The 21,044-nt window shown below is 40.4% G+C and overlaps 1 protein-coding gene across 1 annotated transcript; it reads left to right on the forward strand.

Annotated features, from left to right (window-relative positions):
- Positions 1–4,873: 4,873 nt before the first annotated feature.
- On the forward strand, positions 4,874–13,458 carry LOC134542835 (mitochondrial 2-oxoglutarate/malate carrier protein). The gene is made up of 5 exons (XM_063387398.1): positions 4,874–5,191; positions 5,897–6,133; positions 6,736–7,040; positions 8,051–8,150; positions 9,303–13,458. The coding sequence occupies exons 1-5, from the start codon at positions 5,127–5,129 to the stop codon at positions 9,529–9,531; spliced, it is 936 nt and encodes a 311-aa protein (XP_063243468.1). The 5' UTR covers positions 4,874–5,126; the 3' UTR covers positions 9,532–13,458.
- The last annotated feature ends 7,586 nt before the right edge of the window (positions 13,459–21,044 follow it).

Below are 21,044 nucleotides of genomic sequence, written 5' to 3' on the forward strand. Positions count from 1 at the left end.
AATCCACTCTGACATTGACTCAAGTATCAGACTTAAACTATTAGTAGAATGATTTAAACTGCCTTTTCTTCGGACCCCTCCCGACGAAGACTGCCTGAGTGCGCCACTGTCCAGACGGCAAGCAGGGCGCGAGTGTGCTTCTTTTAGCGCCTGTTAGCATCGTTACCGGCGCTGGTCTCCTTCCTGCACGGCTTTCTGTACTACTACCGCTGTGGGTCTCTGCTACATACCACATACCTACTGTCTGTCCAGCTTTAGCTATTCTTGTGAACCATCAGCCTCGATGTCCTGCTGGCCGGCGACTACCCAGCCTGCAAACATCAACTAATGCTTAAAGAGACCGTGCATGATGGAAGCTCATCTGCCAGGAGAATGTCAGAAACGAGTCTTAAGGCGCGCAACCAACACGGTGTCGACGTTGTAATCTCTCGAAGCACTTTTATCGGCACAGTTTACGATACAGTTGGTGTTCGACAATATGAACTGTGTTAATATGCAACTTCACTTGTATTATTTAAACAAATTGTAGTGTGTGGAGGGTACCATTTGTGTGGTTGTTCAAATGAGCTAATTTTGTAAAGTCATATTAACAAACCGTAGTCAATATTTTCTGTACATGCACAGAGGACAATACTCGGCATAGTGCGGGCCAAAAGTCTGCCGAGCCGGGTTCTATTGTTGCTCGTAACGGACCAGAAGGCGGAGCCCGAGAAACTAGATAGAGCACGGTCTGTTATAAAAACATCAGTCATCACAATGAAGCTGGCGTGTGTCTACTTATCGCTCGTTAAGTACTAAATAGTCAACATATTCTGCACGAGTACAACACAGAAAAATGCCGCGCCACGGATATTTTCCAACCTCCTTGGCCGCGCTCCACTGATATATCAAGTGGTGGCCACTTCTGTTTGATTACATGGCAACCGGGTGAAGCAGGCGCCCCCCCCCCCCCTCTCTAGTAAATGGTCTCCGCCATGTTGGTTAGACGCCCAAGACATTGGCCGTAGTGTAGTTCTTGCAGTGTGGAAACAGTTCCAAACGGCTGTGTTTGAAGCAGCGTTTTCAGCGGAGCAATAGGGCGATGGCGAGGTAAAAATGTGGCTTCAACTACGTTATTGCATTCCATCTCCTGTCAGTTCGTACCTCCATGGTTAGAGTTTCCTTTCCCTGCTTCCCCTCCCGATCCACACAGAGCAGACAGCTCGCCAGACGTTTGCCCGGCACTATACACCAGGCACGCTAGCTGCAGGGACTGCAAGACTGCAAGACTGCAAGACTGCACGGTGTTGTGTTCGCAGGAGGTACTGGCGCACGCGGCGGCCATCTTCCTGGCCGTGTGGACGGTCCCCTCCTGGGTCATGGTGTCCATCAAGCACATCAACGGCGCCCGCGGAGAGTAGTGTCGCTGTGTTCCTCCGCACGCAATAAAGTAGTTATTGAGTCGCAGCTGCGCCGTCGTTCATTTGCCACTCCTCCCTCCTCATCCTCCCAGTTCACCCCCCGTTGTCAACAAGCTGCAAGTGTTTCACAACAGTTGGCGAGTTTCCACACTGTTACACACCTGTCTACCACCAAGTTTATACCTGATGAGTTGATGGAACTAAACTGTAATAACTGTTACAATTACACATTTAAATGAGGATATTTTTCCAAAAAACTATGTTAGTTACAATTGTCGTTATGACGTGAAATCGTGTTAGTTTACCAACTTGTACACTCGTCACACACAACCAAAACCTTTACTTGTTAGTGATAATTTTAGACTATTTATGGGAAATGCATGTTCGTAACAAGTTGTAACGACAAGTGCTTATTTCCAGTAATTGTTACTAAGACACTGTGGAATGGAAGTGTAGCCTTTTGCCTGGTCGGAGGGGGGGGGGGGAGGGTGAGCACCGTGCGATCCGGACTCTGCAAGAGAATATAAACAAGCAAAAAGCAATATTATAAGAATTATTGTATTACTTATTGACATAGAGAAATGACACACACTCTCTGTTTGTATGTCTCTGACCTATGATTTTCTGTTATAAAAAAGAATTTTCCCCTTTTTCACTCCTATAGTGATGGAATTTCATAGTAATATGTGGCCTATGTGTTCATCCACGTTATGACCTAGCTGTGTGCCAAATCTCATCCAAATATGTTCAGCGGTTCGGGTGGCAAGTAGTAACATACACACAAACTTTCGCTTTTATAATATTGGTAGAAGTGATACTACACTCCATTTATACAATTGCACTGGCTTTAATCTATGTGTATGCATACATGTTATAATTTCTTAATTTCTGTAAGTTACATTCACCACAAAATTTTCTGTCACAATGCAGCAGAAATATTAACAGTTACAAAATAGTTTTTACAGATAGGCTATATACTGCAATGTAACATGTAATTTAAAGCTATGATTTTGTCTACAAACATGCCTAAATTAACTGTAAATTATACACGAATTTTTATATCATAAAAGTCGTTGTGAATATTGTGTTTTTCATGCAGAATCATGTAAAATTTGTTTTCCAATAATTTCCACTTCATAAAACAGATAATAAACTAATTATTAGTTTTAATCAATAATATAGGTATACAAATTCTGAGAGAGAAAAAAGTGTCAAACCGAAAGATAATTTACACAAATTTTAGATAATTACTTTTTTTTTTTAAATTTTTTTAAGTAGGATCTGTTGCAGAAATATCTGAATATCTTCACCCAATAATCGCATTTATCACCCCAACTCTTCGTCGCATTTAGTTACCTCAGTTATGAAAATAGCACTGAAACCTTCATTGTTCATTTAATTTTTAACAATTTTGAATTTTGTACCTTCGAAGTCTTCTGACATAATCTTTTCTAAGCCTAATTAAGAATCTGCAATAGTCTTACACATGCTTGCCCTCGCCTATATGTTAACTTGCATTTATTATTTTCTGGCTTTGTGTCCCTTAGTCACATCATAATGGCATATTTGTTCTCATTTCCCCTCCAAGATCAAAACAACCATTAATAAGCAAGAACACGACACCGTTTCCAAGGTGACACCCCCCGGTGACAGTACTCATGCCAGCACGCGAGTCAACCTAGGGTTTGGAACACCCGTCCGGCCCAGCTTCCTGTGTGCAGCACGCCTGATGACCTCGCCGGCGAAGAGACGTCACCCACCTGAACAAGTCACCAAAAACATCTTCAGCGCAGACATGCGTGTCTGAAGAGTCGAGAGCCGTCGGCTAATGTGAAATATTTCAGTGAACAGCACAAGCTATAAAATAAAATTCAATAAATTTTTGACGGGAGCGACCAAACATAACTGCATAACTGTGTCTGGCAACATCGATAATTGCGAACGGTTACAAAACAATCAAATTAGAAAATATCAAACGACCCACGGGAGGAAGATTGGTTTCAAAGCTTGAACACTATCGCATGACAGTCGTCTCTGGAAGAAATTTTCTTTTAAAAATACACAGTATCACAATAAATAAAAATAGGTTACCTTATAGTATGTTAAAATGTTCCCCGTAGTTTGATGCCTTAAGGTTGCAATTTAAAAATTATTATTAGATCATTAAATTAATGAACTTTGTCGGAGTGACACATTTTTTCAAATATAATTTGCAACAAAGCTTGGATGCTCTGTTCCATCAAATATTATTCTTCTAGCTGATTTTTCATCAGCACACCAGTTAATTGGGTGTTTGAGATCGTAAGATTGGGTATGTATGTAATGATATATAAGTATTTTAATAACATTTGCCGACAAAAACGAGCATAATTACGATACTATTCCAGGAATCCCGATTCATCTAGGGTGAGGGAGGGGGTAGACAGAGCCAAAGTCTGATATAATTTCAGTGGCCAATGCTACAGGCCGACACATCATCCTGGCACAGTTGCTCGGCAATACTAGACTAGCGAGCTACACTCGTGCCTGCATGTCCCCTTACCCCCTACAAACATAACCCATGAAGAGATTGAAGAAACAAGAGTCGCAAAGAAGCATGTATACTGATACTTTATACATTTTTTAAATCCGTATTTTTTTTAATATTACAAAAAATAATGAGCATTGTAGAAATCGTTAAATAATTGAACAACACATAACCGTTTTTGAAAACTTTTATATTAGTAAAAATATGTTTCTGCCGTAATAGCTTTGAAAATGATTCGCATGTGTAATAAACCGCATGCATGTAGGTGCAGTATATAAATACCTAATACTAGGTATATGATGGAAAAAATCCACATGTAGTTCCCCACCTGAGGCAGGGTCAGCATGGATGGAACGGGGCTGACACTCACAGGAGCCGACTGTTTTACCCGAGGGACAGGCCTGTCGCTCAGGCCAGCCTGGAGAATGCACGAGGCGAAATGAGATGGGTTTGCAGCAGCGACGGAATGAATTGGTTGAGGAAACGGCAAGTATTAGCAAATATTGGTACATATTAGTGAATATTTGGGATTACGAGTAAGAGTGGGGGTGTAGTTAGGACCTTCGGCCGGCAAAGTAGCTCTGACCTTAGGACTTAAATAAAATTGTCTCGTTTCAATCGATGGTGTTCACATTACACTTGCACAAGTTCTACAAATATTTAAAAACATCTTTCCCGCCATATTGAACAATGTTTTCGCATACTAAGTACTCATTTTACTTTGTTTGCAATTCTAAAACAATTTTTCTTACGGTTTAGCGAATACATAAAGAACTAATACTAATATTGTTTTAGTATTCAATTTATAATATTTGCTGTAAGGATATAACAATTATTTTTTTACAGTGAAAACTAAAATACCCAAAAACTGACAAGTGAAGGCTGAAAAGCAAATGTTAAAACCTAAGGTTATCACAACCGTTTCAAAATATGAAATCATTTTTAATTTAATCACTGAATAGTTATTATCTTCGTTAACTCTGAATGTTATCTGTAGATGCTGTATATGTGTCTCTGCGTTGACTGACGTAGTGATGTAACTGGCCGGCTGTTAAGGGGTCGTGACGTAACAGCGTGACAGCGAATAGCGCCGCTCGGTCGCTCTCGCCTGCTCTCTGTGTTGTCGGCCGGCGGCTAGGTTAGGTTGGCAAGGTGAACTCGAAATATTTTTGTGTTTGGTCGAACGTACACCGTACGCCATGGCGGAAGAAAAACCTAAAACGATGCCAAAGTACATAAAATTTCTGTTCGGAGGACTTGCAGGGTAAGCAATTAAAAGTGATTATAATTTTCACCAAAACAATCACCGCACAAAATTTCATATTACATGCCCTTGAAAAACGAAAGGAGGTTAAGTGGATAGATGCCCATATATGGAAACTCACGTTTGTGCGGGCTATTTGAAAATTACACACAGTGTAATGCATAGAGACATGCAGTTTAATGATAGTCGGGAGTTGGTTACAGAGAAAGTTGTGAAACACCTCCCAAACTTAATAAATAGTAACTGTAGAGAGGAATGCTTTATTTTGCCTAAAATAAAACTTACCCACGAAATGTACTGTATAACATCTCAAGTGTAATTCATATTTATGTAGTGGGAAGATTTTTTTGGAGCAAAACCACATTTAGAGGTTAAGATGTAATACTAGTAAATAGTCTTAGAAATCTCCTAATTTTCAATATATATTTTTAACCCAACAATTCCAAATCATGAAAAAAATCATTTCCTCTTGTTTTTAAAATAAAATAATTATGCATTTAAAAGATTCTGCTAGCAATATTGCATGCAACAGCACAGGAAAATTGATTGTTAATGCAAAATAAATTATTTTGTTGGTTAGCTAACCTTTTGAAGAAGCCATTCTTGTAAACAGCTATGACAGGGGGTTTGGAACACTTGCAAGCAAGGAAGGAAGGGTCGAGTGGGATGTGGCGAGAGCGAGGGTCGGGGACGCGGGGTGCGCAGGATGGGGGCCACATGCTTCGTGCAGCCGCTGGACCTGGTGAAGAACCGCATGCAGCTGAGCGGCATGGGCGGCACGCAGCGGGAGTACAAGACGAGCTTCCACGCGTTCCGCGGCATCCTGCAGAAGGAGGGCGTGGTGGCCATGTACTCTGGGCTCTCTGCCGGACTGCTGCGTCAGGCCACCTACACCACCACTCGCCTCGGCATCTACACCTGGCTGTTCGAGACCTTCTCCGGGTGGGTCTCGGCTCCCTTCCCTTTCCTTTCCGTTTAGTAACCTCTTTTGAACAGCCCTTATACTTACTCTTGTAAACATAAATACCTTTATAACCTTACATATTTCGTAGCACATCTTTTGCTGTAGTTATATTTGCATTAAATTTATACAAAATGTTTACACTTGTTTGGATTAATAAATAAACCCTTATTGATAAACGAAATGAGTTTAGCTTTGAAGTTCAGCACTTGCTAAACCGTTCAGGCTAACGTGATCATGCAGCCATGTTTTCAGATCGATGAATATCCCGAGTGGTTGGTCACTTCCAAGGCGCTGATTGCGTGGCTCGGTAAGGGTCTTGTCATGAGATAAACTGTGGCGATGACTCGCATCCACACACGACCTCGCAGTTGGAGTGAAAGTCTGCTCGAGCCATTCTGTGCTTGACCAAGCAATTTTAAAAGATTCACATAGCTCATTTGATGTTTCTTTACTGAATTTAAATTATTTTATATTTAAAGAATAATGTATGGATATAGTTACTGAGGAAGTTACTAAATGGTTCAATGCTTCAAGTAGGTAGTGCGTAGAGGAAACACACGACTGCAGTATGGGGTCGCAGGCAGGACGGCAGGCCCCCGGGCTTCCTGATGAAGGCGGGCCTGGGCATGGCGGCGGGGGTGGCCGGAGCCTTCGTGGGCACGCCGGCGGAGGTGGCTCTGATCCGCATGACGGCGGACGGCCGCCTGCCCGCCGCGGAGCGCCGCAACTACAAGAACGTGGCGGAGGCGCTGTTCCGCATCACGCGCGAGGAGGGGCTGCTGACGCTGTGGCGGGGGGCCGTGCCCACCATGGGGCGCGCCATGGTCGTCAATGCGGCCCAGCTCGCCTCCTACTCCCAGGCCAAGGAGTTCCTGCTGGGCACAGGTGACACGCCTTGCTTGCATCCCTTCTCTCTTATTGCTTCTCCCCAGGACAACGTCAGTTTATTTTTACTAGGTCGTCCACAAGTAAAGCAACAGAGAGGTAAGAGAAACTGAAGGACTGGCCACAGAGGTGTCTCAATCAGCAGTGACGACGTGGGAAACCAGGAAACTTCAGTTCCCAGCAGCTCTTTTGCGAACTTAACACCTCGCTTCAGTTCACAGTCCCATGCGGACGTTATCCGTGAAAACGTTTTAGCTTTTGAACTTAAAAATTATTTTAGTTCCTGCAAGTTGTAGAAAATTTGGTATTACATTTTCTCAGGTTTAATTTTGGTTATAAGTATTGGAGACATTGATTCACTATATTTTAGCAGATACCCTGCTACTGTTCTCACACTGGAGAGAGGGCTACTTGAAGGCACTGGAAGCAGTGTCTTATAAAGGCATGTTGAGAACCTTGGCTTTCCTTCTCGTGACACATGACATTCATTGGTTGAAGGCATTTACCTCAAGGAGAAATAAAATGTCAGTTTTTTTTTATTTCCCTCAATTTTTATTAATTGGACACATCTTGATTGGTAGCAAAAGAGTAATCCTACAGATATGAAGGAATTGATAGTGCAGAATTAAAAAGCTGCAAGATTCCAAGTGTAGACGTTTTACAAAAGTAAAATAATGATTTCATATTTTTTATTGGTCTTGGTTATTTGGTGTAAAGTTTTTTTTTTCTTTCAAAAAACTATGTATTACATGTTATTCTATGTTTATAATCCTTAATTATTATTTTTTTTAATATTTTCATATTTAGAAAAACCTGTTTGTTGTATTGTAAATTAATTTTTTCCAAGGAAGAACTTAATTTTTTTAAAGTCTTGTGGATATAAATGATCAATGATAATGGTAGAAGAGTGATTATACTTGAAAAATCCTCGCCATTTTGGTGTGTGGATAAACTAAAACAAGTGGCCATGCTACGTACGTGTGATAATGACAACAGAGACATGTCCACAGGCTTCTTCAAGGACAACATATTCCTGCACTTTGTGAGCAGCATGATCTCCGGGCTCGTGACGACGGCCGCGTCCATGCCGGTGGACATTGCCAAGACGAGGTGAGCGTGCGCTGCGCTCCACGGCTCTGGTTGCTCGCGGGCGCCTCGGGCTTGTGTGTGGGGCGTAGGAGCGTAGGGGCATGGGGCGTGGCAGGAATGCCAGTCAGTCTATGGCTAGAGCCTTCACAGTGTACATCGAGACACACAGGATCCCTGTTGCGTGGAATGCCACGTCGGCACACATGCAGTGTGAGTGCGTGAGAGCGTTGCTGTGTGCTGTGCTATCGCTCAGTAACTCTGCACGGCGTCGCTGCGCAGAGCACCGAGCTGGTAGGCTGAACTGTCGCGTGTCCGTCGCAGTCTTGTGCTCCTTGCCGAGTGGCATTCCACACGACAGACACCCAGTGTGCACGGCAACACTGCTGCGTGCAGAATCACACCCCAAGATACAGCCTGTATTGTACTCATGTTGCTCCAGTGTGACCCGTGTTTCTGCTCTGGCTAGTCATTGCTAGGGACAAGATCATATAGTGACTTGCAGTAAAACCAAAATAACACCGGAAAAGCACGTCCAAACAACGTAACACCGAAATGCAAGTTATATCATGGAATTAAGTAGCATTTAACTAAAACTTAATTGAAATCATAAAAAGTATATTTTTAATGTTTGAAATCCATGGATGTTATTTCCAGGCAAAAGATGTACCAAAGTGCATGGATCAGAAAAATTAATTTAATTTGTTTTATTGTGCATCAATTGTTGTTGAATCAATTTCAAACAATTATGTTTGATGATTTATTTTATTGTCCTTAATATACATGTTTTAGACCAATTTTTTCAACAAATTGTTTTATCGTAAAAATGCAGCATAAAAAAATTGTACCCCTATTTTGGTGGAGTAAGTGTTAAAAAAAACAGTGTTTGTAACAATAAAAACAATAACACCAATTTCCACTGTTAAAAGAACGAAATCAGACAAAAAACACAACCATAAAATCTTGTCTCTAATAATAATTGCGTTGTTTTTCTTACCTTTGTATTGATTCTTCCTTCCCCATTTTCATCTATACATATTTACTTTTTCCTTAAAAAATTTGCTATTGCTGTTGGTGCAGTTTTCCTTCCATTACCTCCCCTTTCTCCTCTCTCCCTGTGTCCGAGCTGCTGAGATTGTTGCTCCCCGAGGTGAGCGCCAGTGCGTCGTGCCGCAGGATCCAGAACATGAAGACGGTGGACGGGAAGCCAGAGTTCTCGGGCGCGGCCGACGTGCTGAAGAAGGTGGTCCGCAACGAGGGCTTCTTCGCGCTGTGGAAGGGCTTCACGCCGTACTACGCGCGGCTGGGGCCGCACACCGTGCTCACGTTCATCTTCCTGGAGCAGATGAATACGGCGTACCACCGCCTGGTGCTGGGGAACCTGTCGGGCGGCGGCGGGCTGTAGGGGGCGATGCACACTCGACTCACGTACGTCGACGACCGATTAGACCGCGTGTAGCACGCACCGCCTCCAGTCCCCTTCCCCCAGAGTCAAGCCCGAGTTACAATTACATGGTTCACTGTACAGTGTTTATTACTGCCCGTGTCTGGTAATGCCGGAAAACTGAACACCGACGACGGCGACCGAAATATTATACTTTTTTCCTTTCTTCATGATTCTGAGTTTCAAAATTTGGAACCTGCCCATCCGAAAACCACTCCTGGCTGCAGGCCTGCAACGCGGAGGGACGGAATCATCTGTAGCAGCGAGTAATCGTTTCTGGTGAGCCTTCTAGAATAAATTCAGTCTAATCATTCAGTACTTCCAGTTACTTAGTTTTGCAAAATGAGTGATCCGCACTAGCTACGTTGCTGCCTACAGGAAAAATTAATTTTTATATTCAAAATTTTAATCAATTCCACTTCTTTTTTATCATCCTTTGAATAATAAATTGCGGTTTCGTTCATGCTACAGAACACGAACGTTTGAGACACAACTTTGTACTTTAATGACTTTTTTTAAAATGTTTATGAAGCATTGTATTTGGAAAGAAAAATTTGGAATTTCAATTTTATAACTGTATTTTCTGTTGTATTTCATCAAGAGCATCATATGATATTATTAATTTTTTTATTTCTAAGGATATGTATTTGCAAGATGCCGTCTTGATTTAACAAAATTGTTTAAAAAGTTTACATTATTTATTATTAAAAAGTTGAGCTAGTTTTAGTATAGTAATCTTTTATGAAATTACTGGTGACAAACTGCTACAAATAGTTTTCTCAGAATGAGTATAACTGTAATTATAGTGTCAATACCAACCACTATTTTATTGTCTTAGAAAAATACATAAATAATATAATTTAAAAAAAATATATAAAAATTAATTATGAGTAATTATGGCATACAAAATAAGAATTTTACTTTTGAAAAGCTCGTTAGTATCAATCTGGCAACAGTGTTCGCCATTTACTCCGTACCGTGCTCCAAGTGTGGGACAGACATTGCAAATCATTGTTTGCTGTCTCTTGAGCTCAGATGAAATTATTATTTTGTGCTTGGAATCTTCACAGAAAAAGATTTTTCAAATTATTTTTTTTAGAATCAACTGCAAGTGATTTTGGAAACTATATTTTGATCATTTAAAATTTACTTGTATTTAAGCATTTTCGATTCCAAAATCATTCTAATTTTATGTGGCAATACATGTTTTAACTTTGTTGTTTCAGCAGCTTGGATTTATCTCTACTTACGAAATAAAATTCCATAACTTTTAACACATTCGTTTGAATTGTCTTATTAAAATTCAGTTATTACATGCAGTGTAGCCTAATGACTTAAAATGTTGTATCGAGTTGAAAAAAAAAAATTTTTATGTGAATTTACCATTGCAGTTACGATGGAGCTGTTTTTGTGACCATCCAAAGAACTAAATGCTCAGGCATCTAGTGAGCCATTGTGTGAGCTGTATTGATAGATGTGCGAGATGTTCTGTCCTTAGAGGTTTCTGGGTCAGGGACACACTCTTGGCTGGCAATATGAGTAGTTAGAGGTGTTTTTTTTATGTTTTGGAAGCTTTGAAATGTTAATGTACAGTTATTTTTCCAAATAGTTATTTATTTGGACCAAAATATTTCTCTCGGTCATTTAAAAATAGTACATGAAAACATAGATTTGTGAAGCTAAAATATAATTCTTAAGTAATTTTTTCATTTGCATACACTTGAAATGGTAAATTCAATATTTCATTACAATAGCCTCAATGTGAAGGTCCACAAACATTGAACATAGCACATGCCTTGAGTGGTGTACACAACAACATTAATTTGTGTTTGTGTCATGTTTATAAATTTTCTTTTTGGTACGTACATACTAATTATGCTTACGGCTTGTAAACTACTGTACATGTGCAATGTAAATCCAATGTTGAAATAGGTAATGCTTTCTATTTGAGGGGAAAACAGTACATAATAGAAACGTGCTTTGCGTGCTGCAAGTAGAGCCAGAGCGTGTAGAGCAGAACGACAATAAGTGTGCCGTGTGGTCTAGTGGAGTGTGGGGTAGCTCACTCGTAGCTTGTGCGTATGACTTAGTGCTACTCTCTTGCTGAACGTGTCTGTCGCAACATCCGCAGGATGGATGTTGTTTGTTCCTGATGTTGCATGGAAGGAGGTTGTCAGAGCAAAGGAGCAATGCTTTATTTGTTATTCCTGTTTACTTCTGGTTGCATTTTGCATACAACACGTACATATACGTAGTCAAATTGTATTCTGTTTGGGTGTGATTTCTGTTGTGGGAGGTCACGTGTCTTAAAGCGGTACTACAGGAATGCAGATACAAATTGACTTATTTAGCGCTTGTTTGCCACCTTTACATTTTTTATAGGTTTTGTTTTTCCCATGGACGTAGTGCATTCTTAACTCTCTCTGCTGTCGTGTTGGTAGCTGACAGTTGCGAGTGTGTGGATGGCCTGTACCACATCCACACCATTAAGGGGCATTACTTGAAGTTTGGTGTGTCACCAAGGCCGCGTAGTGAAAGTTGAGTTGAATCAACAATTAAAAATATAACGGCATGTGGGTTGTGTGCTCGAGCTAGACTGCCTTGGATGTCGAACCTGCTGATTGGAAACCACGCATGCTACCCCAGCGTAGCACATTGAGGGTCTGTGTTAACGGACGCTAGGCACACCGGGCAATAGAGTAGGGAGTTGGAAACTGTCCATAGTGTCCGCTTTCAAAACTAGCAAAATTCCAGCTCTTCAAAATCATGGTCATTTTAAGCAATAGTATTATTTTGGCTTTCAATTGCATTTTCGTGCTTTAATGTGTATTAACATGCATTTAGGTGTATATGGTGTATTGACATGTTTTTCAATGGTGTTTCAGTTTTTATCACAATTTACCATATAATCTTGCCCCTAATTTTTACTCAGTGTTTGAATTTGAGGCAACCAGTTATGGGGATTGGATGGTCAGCCACTGACCATAGGCACGATAGACATGGCTGGCAGAGTATTGAAAATTCCAAATCGTCCTCTCAGGATTGAATTAGTGTTTTATCTGTACTAAAGTGAATTGTAATGTGAACATAGAAAAAAATGAAATGAATTTCAACCAAATGGAGTCATATGCTGTCACTTGTCAGTCTAAACCTGAAACCTTTCTAGTCACGTGGGACCGGCTTGGAAACGCACGTTAACTGATGATGTAGCGGAACACTTATCAGTGTTTGCTTTGGTGGTCTTGTTGGTTAATGTATGATATTAGTAATCAAGCAATAACTGGGTGTGTTATTTTATATTTTTTTATGTTTTTAAAGTCTATTTTAAAATTAGTTTGGTTGTGGTGCTTGCACAGTTGTGCAGTGCCTGCTATACTCCACAAGTGTACAGACAAGGCAGCCAGTGTGCGTCAAAAAACTGCAGATATTGCAGCCATCACTCACTTTTCTGGCGGTGAGCTACAGTGAATATTTTGTTAAATAGTGAAAATAGGTCATCTTTTGATTGCAAGAGGTGCTATTATAGTGTTTATTTGAATGCATTAAATAAAAAATGTAACTTGAAATTTAAATTGTACAAGTTGTTTAAAAAAGCAGAGCTTAATAAGCATCCCGTAAGAACGACTTAAGATAATGATCTGCTTATATTTTTCATCAAGATATGTTCCTCTCAAAACTTTTTTTGTTGATATTTTGGCTTTTTTTTTTAGCTTGTAATTGTAATGTGAATCTATGTTCATAGGAAACTGAATTTGTGACTTATTCAATGTGTATAAAAACACATTTGTTAAACGACCTACTCATGGAGTAGCTATGAAATGTTGTTATAAATGGTTAGATTTTTGTATTGTAGACAGATTTGTTGCAATAAAATTACACACTGTTGTACGTCCTTTTTAATTTATAGAGTATTTCCTACTGCCATTAAGAAATATATGGTCTTGAGCTAATTACCATAATTACATTTTGTGCATGGCGGAGCACACTGTGGGGTTAAGTCAGCTCAGTTGCTTCTACCGACAGTTGGGGTTTGATTCCCAGTTGGGGTGACCCCAGATTTATGTGGGATGCAAGGTGCAATGATCATACAACTGAAAAGTCAAACTCAATCTTGATTTCTTTATACTCCACATACACGTGCTGATGGCCATCTTTGAATCTTAAATCTACAATTGCAGTAAAGTCATGTGAACGATGTCAAGGAAGTAAAGAGAGGAAACTTTTCTGTATTAAAAGCAGAAGTATTTGACAAATGTATTTTGCTCTTCCACACTCTTCAGTTAAGTAATTTATTTCCCTGAATTTGTTATTTATTGTTTATTATTTTGTGTTCGTAAATTGACTGCAGAAGAAATATTATAAACAGAAATGGCCTTGCTCGGCAAAACATGGAAAATTCTGTAAATGCTTGGCCACAGTCTTTACTAAATAAGAATGAACATATTTCAAAACTGACATCCTATAACATGATGGAAACCATGTTCGACTAGAACTATAAAAGGAAAGTATTCTAAGGTGAAGTGAATAAGTGACATGTTTTCTTTAGCAGCTTCTACTCTAAATTAGAGGCCAATGCTGATATTCCCTGTTCTTTGCTTCAAACATTGCAAACAGAAAATGTATGAGTTAGGAATGAGAAGGCATCCAGGTTTTGTGTATCATAACACGACCAGGCAGATTGTCCGGAATGGTTCTATGAAAGAACTGCATCACAGGGACCAGAGAAAAATTTCACTTGTTTGAAATTTATTTTTTTGGCAGATTCTCATTAAATTCTTTTTAGTGTAGCTACACAAAATGTGAAATATGGAAAATATTTTAAATCCGAAGCCAGAGTCAATCATCAAAACATCATGCAATATAGGTCTGATAGGATAGTTCATGTCTTTGTGGAAGCCCAGATGGTAAGGTGGTTAGTGGAGGCAGGGCTAAAAGATTATTACAAGTTAAAAGTGTTTGTGGTATTAAATATTGATAGTAATATTTTTTACTAGATAAAAGTGAAAATGTTAAATGAAAAATTTATACTATGTCTTGCACCCAGTGTCAGATACTAACGTATGAAACAGGTCTTGGTACAAGTGATGTGTTCTTTTACAGTAGAAAATATGTATGCACTACCTACTTTAGAAAAATAACTTAACATATGTTGAAAATTGCATTGATAAAATATAAACATTTTATTTTACGTTCAATTTACCTACACTTGTTTCAGTTAATATAAAATAATAAAAGAAAGTTAATACAGAATTTACCTGCCGAAGAGTCACTCCTGCGTATGAAAGTTTACATTCGAATATGAGTGGCTCCATATACCTATCTGTGTACCTTAGAGTACAACTGAAGTCGTTCCGTGTCTCAGCTTAATGGTGCGAAAAAAATACTGCACTTGTGTTAACCCTCCGCCCTAGCTCAGATTAGTTGCTTAATGAAGCAACCCCAAGCGGACTCTCGTCCGACCGACAGGGATCTCATCATCGCCAATGTGGGCCGCGGGGCCCGAATACCGCGACTTGGCATTGAACCCCTAGGCCCGTGCAGGAGTACCAGGTCGCCTATTTGCGACCCATAACCTCCTGTTTTCACCTATAAAAATTTTGTTTTGGCTTTTCTGTTATTGTTTTCTAAAAATGCTGCGAAGCTGTGATGAATGCAATTGGCCTTGATTATTTAAATTAATTTTGTGTGTTGACTCTACTTTAAACTCATGTTGTCCAGCCCTCCCTTTAAGTTTAAGTTTAAAGGGGGAGTTGGGGGGGGGGGGGGGGGGCGTGAATATTAAGTTAAGCTAAGCAGTTGGCCTTAGCTGTTCAGGTTGTTTTGATTTAATTTTTGCTTGTGGGCAATGGCTGGACTAATTTACTATGTTTTCTACGTGTTGTCTGTGAGGCAACGTTCCTAAAACCGTGGGCCACTGACCCCTTCCCTTTAACAGGAGAAAATGCTAGGCCGGCGGAGGGGACGAGTCCCCTCTGCCCACGGCTGGCTCGTAGTGTACCTGGGGCGGCTCAGAACTGCAGTTAGCATTTCTGCCAACTGCAGCACTGCGCCGCGCGGAGTAGACTGCAGTTCGGTGCGGCCCCAGGCCCTGGGGAGCTGCGGTCTGGAGTGGGCTGGTTCAGCTGCGAGCTGGGCGCCCTGGGTGGCGAGTCCGGCTCCCAGGAGTCGAGTGGCTTCTTCAGGTGTTGCGAAAGCCACTCGGTGAAGGCTGGTGGGGCGCCCTGTTGCCCTGCTGCGGATGCGCCAGCACTTGGTCGGTTTGTGGCCGGCCTCGCGCAGCGCAGACTCCACTTCTTCAGTCGGCAACCCGGCCCCCCCGCCACCCCGGAGGACGACACAGTGCCAGGGCACTCTCTTCGGTTGCGAAGGCTGCTGGCGTCGATCTGCAGCAGGCTGAAGTCGTGGTTCCCGCGCAGCTGTGGCCGCCTCCCTCTTCTTGGCAGGGGCGGCCTGGGTCACTGGGCGGTCTCTGGGCGTCTGCAGCTGTTGTGATGCTGTGTTGTCCTTGGGAACAGTTTAAGTACCTTTCACAGCCGTTATAACGGCGGTTTGGGTGCCAGAGTGTTTCTACTCGGCTGGGGCGGGCGTCTGACACGAGGTGTGCCGGAGCCTCGCTGGTTGGTCCGTCTGCGTGCTGCAGTCCTGCAGCTCTGGAGCGGACTGGCTGGCCTGTGTAGTCTCGCTGGAGAGAGTCGACTGGGCGGTGCTGAGGTTGCACTTCAGCCGGACCCTCTCTTCGCAAGCCACCACAGTGCTGTACGTCTCCCAGGGGATGTACTCGTAGTCTGGCTCCGCCGGGATGCGGACAGCCGCGAGGAGTTTCCCCATGCGGTACCTGGAGTCATCAACATCGTAGAGTTTCTTCAAGTAGCCAGACTCTGTGGTGTATATCAGTGCTTCGGTGAAGCCCGGGGATGTCGGTATAGGGACTACCACAACATCGTGCTGATATTCTTCCTCTGGGTGATCGAGGTACTCGTCGATCAGCTGTTGTACTTGTTTCGGCTGCAGGTCGCCGTCCCACGAAAGCCCGATGCAGAATGCCAGCGAACCGAAGTACTCTGGCATGTCGCCCTCGTATCTCTTCGCAAGGAGATCGACAGGCGAACTGCATCGCATGTGGTTCGGCGCCCAATTTGATCCGAAGTGTGCCTCTAGACTTTGTTCGCGCTGCTGGAATTGCTTGTGGCCGCGGTGGTTCCCCCTCCTCCTTCGGTGCGGGTTCGGCATCTTGCTGCTAGTGAGGAGAGAACTCGACCGACCAGGCTGACTGCTAGAGCGCGAATGAACCCTCCGCCCCTTTTACCTGCTTTCTGTTCAGCTTTGTTAGGTACTGTAGAAGGGAGTGAGTGCCTCTCCCCCATTGCTTTACGACCCCTCCTAATAACAAAAGACACCCCTGAAACCCTTCCCGGCTATTGTATTTTTTTTTTAAATGTCCTCTTCCAGAATAGAAAAAAAAAAGGGCGGCAAGCTACCCTCGTCAGTTTCTTTTATAAAAACTAGCACGCACGTTACAGTTGGGGAGAAATTTGCGCGCAATCGGACTGTAAAAAATGCACCAACGATGGTCGCAGTTTTGTCATGCAATGTTGCATCTGAAAGCTGAGGAATCTAACGCCTAAAATAATAATGTTGGGTCACGGTTGGTTTTACAAACCCTGTTCGAAATAGACACTTGGAGATTGTGCGCGGCAGGTAGAACCGTCAACACCAATACAAGTCAAAAGCACTCACAGAACGCACACACACAAACTGGCTGGTTTATTTTAGGATCCCCCCTCCTCCAGCCGAATGTCAGCCCAGCAAGTCACGTCGCCCGCCCTCTTGGCGGCTGGCAGACAACACAATGGTGCCTTTCATGCACTGCTCTGGTACTTTTAACTAAACAGTTTAAACTGACTCGGTAACGTATTTAGTAAAATCCAAAACATTAGAGTTATTTACACACGTACTTTTTAAAGACACACTGCAATTAATTTTTTTTTTACTCAAAGTTATAAATTCGCATAATAATGGCACTACATTTTCTAAAACTAAAAATCGGCATAAAATGTGCTACCTACACGCGAGTAGATACGGCAAGTAATTAAAATAAATGCTCTTCAAACAGTGTGTGTGTGTTTCAAATGCGCTTATGTTTTCGTGTAGCTTTGTTTTCTCTCTTTAACTTATCTTCACCAATCTAATTTAATGTTTGATTACATATACATTAGAATGTTAAAATGGTTGAAAACTGTTTTTCTACAATGTTTTGAATAATAGGAGACTGCAAATTTACTAAAATCAACACACCAACAAGATTGTCAACATATGGGAGTAGTTCAACTCATAGTTTGTGTAAAACATTGAAGATTTTAATTTGTTGAATGCACCTCTCCAGATGAATTCAAACATTGGAAATGCTTTCTAAGTATTTTTCACTTGAGCTGTTGATTTTCCATTGGAAGACATATAGTGGTGTTACAAAATGACCCCTTTGTTGGAGGGGCTGGATTTATTTCCTGGAAAATTCTTGACAACCATGACATCACCACATTCTAATAGACAATAATCCACAATCATTTGTATTGGATGTGTCACTTGACCTTCCACAGAAGCTTTTTAGAAAAAAAAACAAAATCACAACCAGTGGGTTCATTAACATCTGTTTGTATCACTGCTTAGTTTTTCATAATGAAAACACTCATAGAACTTTGTTAATCTACAATACTTACACATTTACGGTTTTTGGCCATTTTGCGACTTTCACACCTCTCGTAAGCGTGCAACGAGACAGCCTTTTTTTGTATTTGACTGGGGATGTATTCAGAATTTTTGGGTTTTCTGACCTTTTGATTGCAATGAAAAGATCTCTGTATATTTTTCACGCAGTTGAACTTTACCTGAAGTGAACTACCTAGACAAAAAAAAATTAAACTTAAGGAACATAATATAATTCATCAACAATCAATTTTTAAATAGTAATATTTTAAACTTAATATTAAAATAAAATACATGAAATTGTTAGAAATGTTTCCTTCAAATGAATGAATAGTGATGGCAAAACTTTATCCGTAAGTTAAAAAAACTATAAGTAAAAAAAAGTAAATAATTTTGTTTTATATATGTTTAATTTTTTTTTTTAACTCATCTTTATTACAGCACAAAAATATATGCAATCTCTTACTAAATATTCAGAATATGTAGTTTGTTTTCACTGGTCTCCCCTTTACTCCCTCTCCTAAAGACACTATGGAAGAATTTAAGTAAAATATGTGATTTCCGAGCTAGTAACATAACCTCCACATAGTTTGTGCATAAATTAAAGGACTTCCAATAGTGTATGCATACTTTAACATTATCATACTTTATAAGCAGTGTAGGCATACAGCTTTAATCCACAAATTTCCTTTCATTTCTTTTCAGTTTTCCACTTTAGGAATTTATAAAAAAAAAAAACAATATCTGATTGTGTATTTCTGTAAGCCACAAAGTAATTTGCATTACCTTTTAGCTTTTTATAACCATCCATATTGATAATCTTTTGGCCATTTCTGCTGACGGTTGGCGATGCAGGCCTTGCCACACACGGGCTACGTCACGGCCCTGGGAACAGAGTAGCCGGGTCCACATGCCCGTTATACATGTGGTGGTGCCCTACGCTTCGACGGACACTTCAACCCCCATTGCGGTAGCAACAGGCCCAGTCAGTCACGGACCTGCGTCTCCTTCCGCATCATGGCCTCGCTGAACGGACTCAGACTTCTTGCACTCGCCAGTTCAAACGTCTCCGAGTTACCAAGGTCGCTCTCTTCCTTGCCATACAGATCTGTGCAAGCTACAATAAGAACACCTGCTGCTGCAATATAAACATTGATTTTTATTGCTCTTGTATGTACAGTATTTCTTATGTGATTCAAGTTCATTTAAAACTAGTAATTAATAAGTGTTTGACTTCTGTAAGCTAAACTGGCATGCAGCCTAGGATTTACATTAACATGGATTACCCATCCTAAAAAAAACAATCCATGTCATTGCCTTACATCAAGAAGTTTAAACAGTTTTTCACACACATGATTACAATGATTACACTGTAGTTACGTCTACAGGAAATATGATTTTGAAAGAAAAGAAAAACACATGGTTGATTTGCTTACAATTCCAAGAACATGTTTCCAGAGTGTTACACTTACAAGTATGTACTAATTTTATACAAACTTAAAAACTTTCTATTTTTTTATTCACCCTGAATATTTATATTGCTCATAAATAATCTGTTTTTACATTCAAACATAACAAAGCTACTTGAAACACAAAAAACAAATTTACACAATAAATTGTAATACAAAATTCAACAGTAAAACAACTTGATCAACATATTAAAAGTAGAAGCAACAACAGTTATAAAATATGGCACAAATTTTCTATCAAATAAACATGTTAAACATTCCATAAGTTGAGCAACACTTACATTTAAAATAACAGCTGTAATTCACTAGAGACCTATAGGTATAGCGGACAGCTTTGTGCTTTCAACACAAGTGAATGCGAAAAATAAATTGGCGGCATATTTTATAGATAGTCAAATGATGTACCTTATTATAATATTGGTACAGTCAATTTTGAACCGATAGAATATTGATACTGGTTGTTTGGGTCTTCTGTTGTTATTTTATTTACAAACATTATGAGGTCACACTGGTCAGGAGTGACGAACTTTGCTGTGACGAGGATTTGCGAGATGAGCGACACGTATTCGTGGCACTGTGTGTGGTCCTCTGGGAATTTGTGATAGTTAAATGCTTTTGCGCAACACTAGTACTGGACCAATCAACGACCAGACGTGTCCTGTTCCCAATAAGGCTGTCATAATATCACCTCACTGCTTTGCTATGGACAAAATAAAATGAGTATTTTTCGCACAAGTCTCGGGAATGTTCAGTACCAACTTCTAGCGTATTTGATAGTTTAAACAAACAAACATTCATTAAAAAAATAATTTTCCATGCAAACAAACTGTGCATTATAAAATCACAAAACAATTTTACTACTGCAAAACCGACGATTCCCAAACATAAATAAAAATTGAGCATATTGATTTATCTTACAATTATTAAAAGTGAAAAATGTCATGAATTAATTTTCGAGAAGTGTTGGCTAGATTTAATGAAATGCCATCAGGAAAGACACCTGTTCCTGTGATGTAAATAATAACTCATGTCATAATTTCATTCTTGTCACAATACTTACATGTATGGAGCTGGAAAACATTTCACATGACTGAATTATTAAAATAACAACATGCACACATCACTCACTGCAGAGGAATGTACCTTCCGTAACTAACGTTATGTTATTTTATTTTAGAATACCAATACTACTTCCACAGCTTACAAACTATGCTGAAAAATTTTAGTATGATATCTTACAGCCCAAAAGTGCAGAAAACTACGAAATTAGTATTTAATTAGTAAAACAACAACAAATAGACG

This window comes from Bacillus rossius (genome assembly GCF_032445375.1).
Source record: "Bacillus rossius redtenbacheri isolate Brsri chromosome 9 unlocalized genomic scaffold, Brsri_v3 Brsri_v3_scf9_2, whole genome shotgun sequence".
In the NCBI taxonomy this organism is placed as follows: domain Eukaryota; kingdom Metazoa; phylum Arthropoda; class Insecta; order Phasmatodea; family Bacillidae; genus Bacillus; species Bacillus rossius.